This window comes from Topomyia yanbarensis, chromosome 2 (assembly GCF_030247195.1).
Source record: "Topomyia yanbarensis strain Yona2022 chromosome 2, ASM3024719v1, whole genome shotgun sequence".
Taxonomy (NCBI): Eukaryota; Metazoa; Arthropoda; class Insecta; order Diptera; family Culicidae; genus Topomyia; species Topomyia yanbarensis.
The window spans coordinates 162889681-162901009 of NC_080671.1; the positions used below are offsets into that span (position 1 = coordinate 162889681).

The 11329-nt window shown below is 34.2% G+C and overlaps 1 protein-coding gene across 1 annotated transcript; it reads right to left on the reverse strand.

Annotated features, from left to right (window-relative positions):
• Positions 1-3398: 3398 nt before the first annotated feature.
• Positions 3399-8146, reverse strand: LOC131678463 (uncharacterized). Its single transcript, XM_058958637.1, has 5 exons — positions 7967-8146; positions 7778-7905; positions 7381-7677; positions 4089-4284; positions 3399-4035 (listed from the first exon to the last, which is right to left on the reverse strand). The coding sequence occupies exons 1-5, from the start codon at positions 8097-8099 to the stop codon at positions 3683-3685; spliced, it is 1107 nt and encodes a 368-aa protein (XP_058814620.1). The 5' UTR covers positions 8100-8146; the 3' UTR covers positions 3399-3682.
• Between the last annotated feature and the right edge of the window lie 3183 nt (positions 8147-11329).

The following is an 11329-nucleotide window of genomic DNA, read 5'->3' on the forward strand; positions in this document are numbered from 1 at the left end:
CTTAAACTACTTTCCGAAGGAAAATCTTATCGATTCATCGGTGAAACTCTTGGATGTTCTAATAAAATGATTAGCAACGCAAAGAAATGGAGTGACAAAGAAGAAACACGCGGGCGTAAAAGGAAGCTTACACGCAGAAAAAAGAATTATAGGTTTAATAAAATTATGGATTGGATTCAATAAAAAAAATTATTGTTTCCCGACCAATAATATTTTTTATTGAATTTAATAAAACAAACTTATTGTTTTTATTTAAAATATTATTGTTTCTAAAATCATTATTTTTATTGATTTTACAATATTTTTATTGATATAATAATGGTGTCCTTATCAAAATAATAGTATTTTTTGTGCAATAAAAGAAGCTGTCGAGCAAAACAATAATACTTTTTATTGATATAATAATGAAGCGCTGATCAAAACAATAATATAGTTATTTATAAACAAAAATAAATTATTGGTTTATATATTGATAGATTAATAGATTTAGATACATATTCGGAAATTTTCGGAATAAGAATCAACTTTATTGTATTTGTTGTAATTTTATTACACTATAGTAATTATAGTAATTAATTTTAATCTATGCGAATGAAATTACAGTATCTGAAATATTCCTTTCCATTGAATGTATGCAGATTAATAACTTGCATTTGTAACTTATCAATATTGTTCAAAGCGATAATTTCATCTGTTCTTGAAACTTGAAACGATTGCAGATGGGCATTGAAGGTAATGTATCGAATTTTCTTACAAATTAGTGTTATATCATTATTTTTATCCCTGGCAATTGAATTCAACTCGAATATTTTAACCAACTCAATACCTACAAAGAAAATTGTATTAGCCGTGTATAAAACATTTTTTATGATTACACTGCTTATGAATTGAATAGCGTTATGATCTTGAAATTTTTCGTTAAGAGAATCTAATTCTAGAGTAAGCGGTTTAACTGTAGCTATTGAGTCGCCAAGGTCTACAATAGGTTGAACAAAAACATTGTTAGCAATATTAAATGCAAACTTATATGCTGTTTTAATTCCTAATGATTTACATATATTTGTTTTATTGTTATTAGTTCTACAATATTGCTTAGCATCCCGATGTTTGGCCTCACACCGCATGGCCCACTGGTGCCGTGGTGTACCTGAATATACAACGAATGATGCATAATGTACAAGATGATGATGTTTTGGTTTTAGGCAATCATCGAATAGAGATTGATACCTTGAATGATGTGTATGAATTAGGCACTTTAACGTTTCAACTACTTTCTGCGAAATCTCACGTAACATGAGTATGTGACATATCTTCAACAAAGTACAGAAATATTCCCAAACTTCGTCACATAGTGGAATACGATCTCCTACTATAAGAGGTAAAAATAATATTATATTTTTTACTTCGTTCGCTGTCATTTTTATTTTGCTTTTAATCAGATTGACGTCTTTTATATCAGTTGGAATATTGTCGGAATTTAAATTCCCGAAGATGAACGAATTTTTTCTGGTGTTAAACTCGCCTAGAGTAAAATATTTTTTTTTTAAAACAAAATAATTTAAACAATGTACGAGTCCATATATACAAACGCCCTCCCATAGGTCGTGCATAACGTCGAAGTAAAAATTATAAGTAACATGGAAAGAAGGAATTTTGTTAAAAACACTTTCTCTTTTCAAGCCAGTGCGTGATACATCCTGTAAATCTACATCTTCGGCATAGTTTTCTGTAGTCCTATAACTATCCTTAAATTCAATTGTGTCTTTTTCTCTCTCCAATCTATTTCGTTTGCAAATTCGGCAGTAATAATTTGCTCGAGCTGATTCTGCAAAATCCAAGATGCTGGATAGACCCAAGTTATCACCTGTTATGAAGCCTATCATGAAATATACCGTTATTAGTTTGCCTTCGTAATGAACTTCAAGACCGTTTTCCTCAAGATCAATAAAAATATTTATCAAATTGTTATACAAATCTTCATTTTCTAACGTTTTTCTATCCTGTGTGAGAATATAGCCTGCCACGAGAATATTTACTAATTTACCAAGAACATAACTTGGTAAACATGGTATATAATAGTAAATACCACAAATCGACGTTTCAGAAGAATGTGGTGAAACGGTATCTCCAGTATTAAAATCGTCACAAAACAAATTCAATGGGATGATGATTTTCGATGACATGCCAAATATTCTCTGTTGCCATATCGTGCCGTCTACGATACTACGTATAATGCCATCCCGAGATGGCGCCAGATGATCAATTATTGTTTTTAGGACATCGTTGCATTCCAAATATTTCCTCAGGTGAAACTTGATCGGCATTAAAACCCCTACAGAAGGAAATGAATGTTAAGATCTTTGTATAACATCATTTGATTAGAGTGTACCTTTGATTGTATTCATTACTTGGTTATTCTCGTCTAGAAGATTAGATTCAGTGAGATGTTTCGTAATCGGTATCGTATATTCTTGCGGTTGTTCATATAAATCGGCTGTTTTTAATGTTTGCATAAAAGTATATTCGGAGTGTAATCCATCAAATACATTGAATAATTTGCTGAGCATTAGTTTTATCTCTTCGCTTATACTTCCTGTGTTCTCTAGGCTTGAAAGCATTTCATTTAATGGGTTAAATATGTGTTTTTGAATATCATGTTGAACAGAGAACACTGTTTTTCTGGGTAATGTGTTAGCATTTAACCATTTGAGTGAAAGATTGATGCCACTTAGAGAGACTTCATTAAACTTATTAATAATAGAGCTAATGTCACTGGAATCATGACGTTCAATTTCGTTTTCCGTCGATTTATATGAATTGTCGGATACATGAGCATATTCAATTAGATCTGAATGTACCTTACTCGTACAAGGATTTGAATTATCGTTACTACACTCGTTTCGAATGTCTGCATGATCTTGCGTGAAATGCTTTTTCAAATGTCTGAAAAATGATGATCGTATGCTAAATCTTCTCATGCATCGACCAATGTTACAAGCGTATACGTCTAATGATTTGTGAAATCTGTTGATGTGTTCATACAACCGGACTGGCTCCGGGCTCGACCATTTACATCCACTTACTATGCATTTAATGATCATTTTAGATTAGAACGAATTGCAGAGCACAGAGTAACTATTTTTGCGTGATCAGCACTTGGCTTGAAGTCGAACATGAATGACGCAATGAATTCCCAAACTAAGTGCGATTGAGGTGGAAAATGTATTCCGTACACTTTAAAAAGCTTTATACATATGTCCAAAGATTTAACGAAGCTGGGAAACTTGTACGATACAGACTTATGCCACACAGTGAATTCAGTTAGACTCTGTAATGTTGTTCCGTGTACGATGATAATTGGAGTTGGCGACAAGTTCTTCTCGTACCAGCTATTCGACAACCGAGCCAGTGTTTCATCCAACTGTACAAAATTAGTAATATTGATTGCAATGCTCTCTTTCGCTTCTAGAACAGAAGGTTTCCACCTTTTTTTGCCGAATGCTTTTCCAGAAATGTGCATGCATGGTAACAGGTGTGCCAACAACTGAACAAATGCGACGTCTCTTGCATCTGAAATTTCAAAAGTTAGGATTATTAAAATCGAATGTCATGTTCTAGCATGTGATATTAGATATCAGCATATTATTTTGCAAAACTCCAGTAACAGATCGGACCTATATCACTAACCTTCTGATAACTCCCCCTTATCTATTGAATCCAACAATGCTCTTCCATCTGCATCGGAGATTTCAAGATCAAATATTGGCCGAATCCCCTCTAGAAAACTCGCCCACCGCTCAAAAAGAAGTGTCACTTTATTCGGATGCTTATGCTCGAAATCGATTTGAACCAATTGATATCCACAACTGTTATTGAGAGTAGGATATTCTGCCAAAATGGTTTCGCATGTCCGGATTGATAGCTTGAGTAGTTCCCACAATCGAATCGCACTAGTTGACTTCCATCTTTTTTTTAACTCCTCCCATTCATCGATGTTATGCAAAAACCATTTTTTAACATTCTCGTATTCCGCACCTGTTATAATCTTTATATTAGTGTCTTTTTTATCAAGTTAAAAATGTTCTTACATTGATTTTCCGAAAAAATCTCGATGGATTCGTTAGTTACCCGTGATGAGGAACCTTCACTCTCAGTCAACGAAGCCAAGTGTTTGGAACACCCTTTATAGTTCACGTTCCGATCGTACAAGCAACCTCTAGCCACCTTGCGTTTTTTGATTGTCTGACCGTTGCTATATTTTGATGCAGGCTGGTACCAAGTATCCTATAACAATTTAAGAAAAAGGGTAAAATCACGACTGGAAGGCAAATTGGGCGTATGCATTATTTTAGTGTCTACCAACCAGAAAGATATAGGATTCAAATTTTTTTATACTGTTATAAGATACAACCACAGAGAGCAGACGTCCATCTCTAGCATTCAAGTTATGTAAAATTCGCAAACGTTTTTAAGGGTAGTTGGAAAATCTTCACCGGTGCGCTACTGTCGCCATTTCTGTTAGTGGCTGAGTTCGGCTGAATTGACAACGAATCACATAGAGATTTCTAAAAGGCCGACAAAATTATACCTCTACCCAGCCAAATCATTTCGGAACCGGTTCGGAATTCTGAATGGATTCTAGCTCAAATATAATAACCAATTGAGTCGGAATTGTTGCATCTAAGCTGGAATCTATGCTGAATCTATTCAGGATTCCGAACCGGTTCAGGAATGGGTTTACGGGGTAGTTGGTAGTTTTTATATTTTTATATTTTAGCATTATTTTATTTTTGTATTTCTGTATTTTTGTTTTTTTTTGTATTTCTTGAATTTTTATTTTTATATTCTCGTATTTTAGCATTTTTGTACTTCTTGTATTTTTATATTTAAGCATTTTTGTATTTTAGTATTTTAAAATTTTTGGATTTTTATATTTTTGTTTTTTAGCATTTTTGCATTATTGTATTTTTGTCTTTTTATAGTTTTGTATTTTTGTATTTCTGCATTTTTTTATATTATTCAATTGGTATTTTTATATTTTTTGTTTGTATTTTTATATTTTTGTTCTTCTTGCATTTTTATGTTTTATTTTTATGTTTTTGTATTTCGTATTTTTGAATCTTTGAGGTATGGAATTTCAGATTTCCTGAATTTTTAAATTTCTGAATTTTTGAAGCTTAGAATCTCCCAGTTTTTAAATTTTAGAATTTGAGTATTTGTTAATTTTTCAATTCCTGAATTTTATGTTTTTGAATTTCTGAATTTTTTGCTTTTTGAATTTTAGAATTCTTTATATTGTTTTATTTTATTTTTATATTATTGTATTTTTGTATTCAGCTTTTTATTGGAGGCTGCGTTCCCAAATCCGCACCCCACTTTGGCAAGTCGTCCGTCCAATGTCAATTTTGACAAATAATCAGTCTTGTCAATTTTGACAAGCTGTCGATGAGTTTCAATTTTCACATTACGGTAGGCGTTTATTTCTGTTCTCAACTAAAACGTTGAACGTCAAATTAAAATTTTGTATATTTTTCCGTTGAAAATAAAAAAAAACCGATTTCCATTCGAGTCGGCACAATCGAGTGAATTGAGTTGTTTGTTTTGGGGATCATCTCTAATTCAATTCGCCGATTGATATACTGAGGAAAAACAATTATCAGCGACACTCGATTTAGTTGAAACAAATAAGCCGGTTGAATTGCAACCGATTTCGTCAATGCAGCTGCAATCGTCAATTTTCTATAAGATTGTTTTTCATCGCTTTTCTAGTTTGGCTTTATTCATTTTTACGACGAATGAGAGATTCGTTCGAAAGTGCTTTGTATTCCCGTCTACGACAGTTAATTCAAATGGGCTTACTACGAATAAGGGTGGTTGTGATAGATGGTCAATAGTTATCCCAGCAAAAGGATAGGGATCAAGGTAGTTCAATGCAAGGTGTGGTCGAAAAAATTCACTTTTGTAAAATATTTATTTGTTATTTTGCATAAAAAATGGGAAAAAAAAGTTCGTCAAGGTATCTTTAATATCAGCTGCACCGGAAAAAATAAAAACAGCATATGGCTTAATGACCCAATTGTTAAATAGTTGAATTTTGAATTTTATACTTTTTTAGTTGTAAAATCATTAAATTTTTAAATTAAATGAATGAATTTTTATATGTTTGATTTCTAGAATGTTTTGATTTAATCATTGGATTTTGAATTCTTCAATCAAAAACTTATTGATTATTGACCGGATGGCATACGAATGCAAATGGCGTGGCCAATATTCATAGCAACCCGGTCAAACCATTCGGAATCCTGAATGGAGTCAGCATGGATTCCAAATCAAATGCAACAAGCGATTCTGAGTCGGAATCGGTTGTTGCATTTGATTTGGAATCCATGATGACTCCATTCAGAAATCCGAACCGGTTCCGGAATGAGTTTAACTGGGAAAGAATGTAGCCACCCGCCTGGTTGTTGCATCTGAGCTTGCATTTCGGTCGCCTGTTACTGGCCTGCATGTATTGCGGCAAGTGGTGTTGGTAAGTGGGGCATCACGCCTCCCATTAGCTAGCCATCTGCCGTGGTAATGTGGGGCAAACACAGTTAAATCCGTTGCAGAATCGGGTTGGAATCCTGATTCCAGCTTAAATGCAATTAGACTCAATCGGAATCGGTTGTTGCATTTGAGGTGAAATTCATTCATTCCCAGTTAAACTCATTCCGGAACCGGTTCGGATTTCTTAATGGAGTCATTATGGATTCCAAATCAAATGCAACAACCGATTCCGACTCAGAATCGGTTGTTGCATTTGATTTGGAATCCATACTGACTCCATACAGGTTTCCGAATCAAATTCCGAATGGTTTGACCGGGTTACTCCAGCCAGTTGATATCTGCCAGAGTTCCGGTTTAAAGAAAAGAACAGCTTCCGGCGGGTCGAAATTGATTGTTGTATTTGAGCCGGAGTTCGAACAGAAAGCAACCGAAATTCTGAATCATGAAAATATATTCAAATAGTTTTATCGACACTTCCGCATGAAGCTAATTCAGTTTAACAGCTGAATTAGAAATCTGAATAAAACGTCTTCACTTGGTTATTTTTAGTTTCTTTAACCCAGTAAAGTTCAGCCGGAAAATGAGTCGAAATCCTGGCTGGTCCTAAGTAGTATTCCGACTCCAATGACTCAACCGATTCTAATTACAATCGGTTGTGTCACTGGAGCTGGAATACTAACTGATACCAGCCAGAGTTTCGGCTCATTTTCCGGCTGGACTTACTGGGAAGTAAATCCATGAGATTATATTATCTAGAGAGGGTACAACGATGTTCATGGAGGCAGTATTTCTAGTTCAATGTTATTGTATCAAGTACATTACAATTTTCATTACCTGTGGTTCACTCGGGAATATCTGGCTCAGTTCCAATGACCTGCCCAAGAGTTCAACTGGTGTTAATTTTGAAAACCGATCCTTGAATTCGTCAATGATGATGTGAGTGATAGCCTTCTTGTTCGTCCGGGTCAGATAACCAGTTTGTTTATAATTTTCAATAATCCCGCGACCTTTTGAAGACGTGTTCAACAAATAAGTGGCTGTGCACTTTTCACGAGATATTTCCGGTGGAAGGTCAGCTGCAGCAGACGTTGACGAATGCTGACATTTTATGCATGTGACAGGATGAATTCCCTATATAAAATCGATTAATTAATAAACGGATACGGATAGTGTTTTATATGGTGACATCAAAAATCACAAAATAGTTAATTAAATTTCTCCTACTTCTTACCTGTTTCTCTCGCCAAGAATTTAACCCAAAAATGCACTTGGATCTTTCAGCCAGATGTGGAGATTGGATTAATTCCTCCAGCTCCTTCCTTTCCACAATTTTCAACGACTCGAGAGTGTAGCGGTTATCTGAAAATGGTGGATTTTTTTGTGCTGAATGTATTATTCACAGAAAAGGTATTTTACTCACCTATGAACAAACCAATAACATCTAACGATAATCCAAATGAGGTGAGAAGGTCTACCACGGCCACTTCTTCCGTATCTAAAACCTCCGCTTCGACGGTTAGGTCCGACAACTCCGCTTCCTGCTTCGAACACATTTTTTCCACTTTAAAATGGCCGACAGAATGTCTTTCGTATAAGGTGTACACGCAAAAAAACAAAATACACACTAATTATTTTCGCTACCTTCTCAATAATAAATTATATTAAAATGAATCATTTATTTTTGTTTTAATAAAAAAATATTTTTGGCACAATTTTTTTATTCGTTTAAAGTAATAAATAGAAATCGATTGAATTGAAAACAAATATGTTTATTTTAAATATGCTAAAATTTTCTGCGTGTAGTTCATATGAAGTGAGAAAGCTGACGAGGTTTTCCAAAAACGACCCTTTTGCAACGTCTGTTCGTATAAAACAAGAACTGGTGCTTCCTGTCAGTACTTCTACGATCCGAAGAAGACTGTGCGAAGCTCAGCTTTTCGGTAGAAGTCCACGGAAAACACCTTTATTGCAACCGCGGCACCTGCAAAATCGCTTGAAATTTGCCAAAGAACATCTCAACTGGCCAATTGAAAAATGGCGCAACATTCTTTGGACGGATGAATCTAAGGTGGTTCTTTTTGGGTCGTCTGGACGAAGGCAATATATTCGAAGGCCAGAAAATGCTGCATATGATCCACGGTACACCGTGAAAACGGTAAAACATGGAGGAGCAAAAATTAATGTTTGGGCTGGTTTTTCATACTACGGTGTTGGTCCGATTTACTGGATAAAACCAATAATGAATGCGAAAGTGTATGTAGAAATAATGGAGAACATCATGCTGCCTTATGCTGAAGAAGAGATGCCACTAAAATGGGTAATGATGCAAGACAATGACCCGAAGCATACCAGTAAGCTCGCGAAGTCTTGGTTTTCTTCAAACAATGTTGAACTTATGGAATGGCCTGCTCAGTCCCCTGACTTAAATCCTATTGAAAACCTATGGACTGATATTAAACAGGCTGTTTTCAAAGCAAAACCATCAACTGTCCAGCAACTCTGGACGGTAGTGCGCGATTTATGGTACTCTATTCCTGTAAAACGATGCCAGGCCCTTGTCGATTCAATGCCAAGACAATGCGCAGCGGTAATAACCGGAAAAGGTTATACAATAAACTATTAAACTTTCTTCGTGGTTTGCATGATGCGTTTCGCTCATATGGATTTAAAATATTCTGATTTCCCGTTTGGTGCTATTTTTTTGCACAGCAAAAAAATAACATTGTTTCAGATTAAACAAATTATTTAACAACAACGTAACTATAAACAACAAAATAAAATAACAATGAACTCAGCAAGTTGAAATAGTCAAAAATCAGTAGAGAATAAAAAGAAAATATGATAAAATTGTAATTTGTACTAAAAACTTCATTTAACCTAGCAGTGGTGCTATTATTTTGCACACAGGTGTACGTGCGATCTGAAGGGACCTATGAAATAATCGAGATAGAGAAAGATATCGACATAGAGAGAGTTAACTGTATGTACATTTTTCCCTGCCCTACTGTGTCCGTCATACCCAACATGAAAACAATTTTTAAAAAATGTGTCTATATTCGGAATGATTATGTAAAGTATCTGTATTTTCGCCAATCCAGTGTTAAATACCCAGTATCTCATGCCCACTTAGAAATATTTCCCGAGATCAACGATTTTCAGGTTTTGATCGTTATTTTCTACTGTCAAAAATGATGTCCATTACCACGCTGTCGAAAAATCAAATTGTTTTGCTCGTATATCTTATACTTCTCTTCCTTGATTACTGCAGTATCCTTCAGAAGCATTTGCAATCTTTTAGAAATTTTACCGTATCATTAAATTTTTATTTAATTTTGCAGTTTGTGAGTAACGCAAGGTGTCGGTCTTACCCACAGTGTCCGTATTAGCCGATTTTCCCCTACAGCTACAGAATATGAGCAGTTATTGATGAAGGGTTCTGAGCAATGTTTTCTTGTTGTACATTGTCAAATGACATTCAATTAACATGCATTGTGTGGTTTGCACATGGAGGTCAAAAGAACAAATAAATACAGTGACACATCTTCATTTTCGTACACCGCTATGTGGAATACTTATATGCATTTTACAAGTCCAAATTAAGTTTACGAGACATTTTATATATGTAGAATAGTTTACTAGACAGCATAGGAATGATACAATAATTATCTTTGTACTACAAATGCTCATTTTTTAAAAAATAATCATAATTCTAAAGATAGTCAAATATACACGCAATCTCATATTCGTACAGCACACATATTTTTTCAAAAATCAATTGAAATTTATATAATAAATATTCAATGTGCTAGTTTTTATTTGTAATTACAGTTTTCCATCGTATTGGAATGCTAACCACTAGTTTTTGTGTGTATTCAACTTAAATTTTATCCCATTCTTCTAAATAGTTAGTTTCTAAGATCATTCTCTTTATAATCCGGATAGTTTCGCACTTTTTGTCCAAATACTCCCATTTATTTTTCTAATCAGTTAATAAACGGGTTCCGCAGTGGAGAATCCATAACATTCAAACAATTATAAATTTAATCTAAACGCTTTTTGCACGCCTTATGCTTTAGGTTCTTCTCCTGATCGAATTTCCAATATCCACCATTTCTTAGTAAAAGTACCATTTTATGGAAGCTTTGCTTTAAAATTTATTTTAAGATATTCATATTAAAATACACATTCTGATCCATCATTCCATCAATGAAGACCATATTTATAGCACTTCTAGTGGACATATAATACCCCATACAAAAAAATCCACTGTCTCTGCGCTTGGTTGCTGTTATAAGACTATTACGTCCAGGTCTGAGTTTGATTTTCTCCACTTGAAACAACAGCCATTTGAGTCAAAGATGTTGAATTTGGACTCGTAGACAAAGTTTACAATCTTTGCAATATTCCGATAAAATGTTTCAATGTTGTTTAGTAAATAAAAAATTAATTCTTTGTTTTTCTCATTGATAGCTTCTTGATCAGAACACAGGCATTGTAATTGTCCGTTCTCCATACATTACGATCCGTACCAGTGCAGACTTATACTCAAATGCTATGATTCAATTTATTTATCATGTATATAACATTAATTACTCGATTTTCCCAAATTTTTCAAATTAAAAATCGTTTATCCCTCATCGTAAATTGTTTACAGTTCAAGTTTTTCGCAATATCTGCTCTACGTTTCACCACATCAAAGCTGTTAACGACATTTTAAATAGTGGGACGCAGCCTTTGAACAATTTCAAAGATTTCATGAAGTGGTTTACCTTCATTTTGGTGA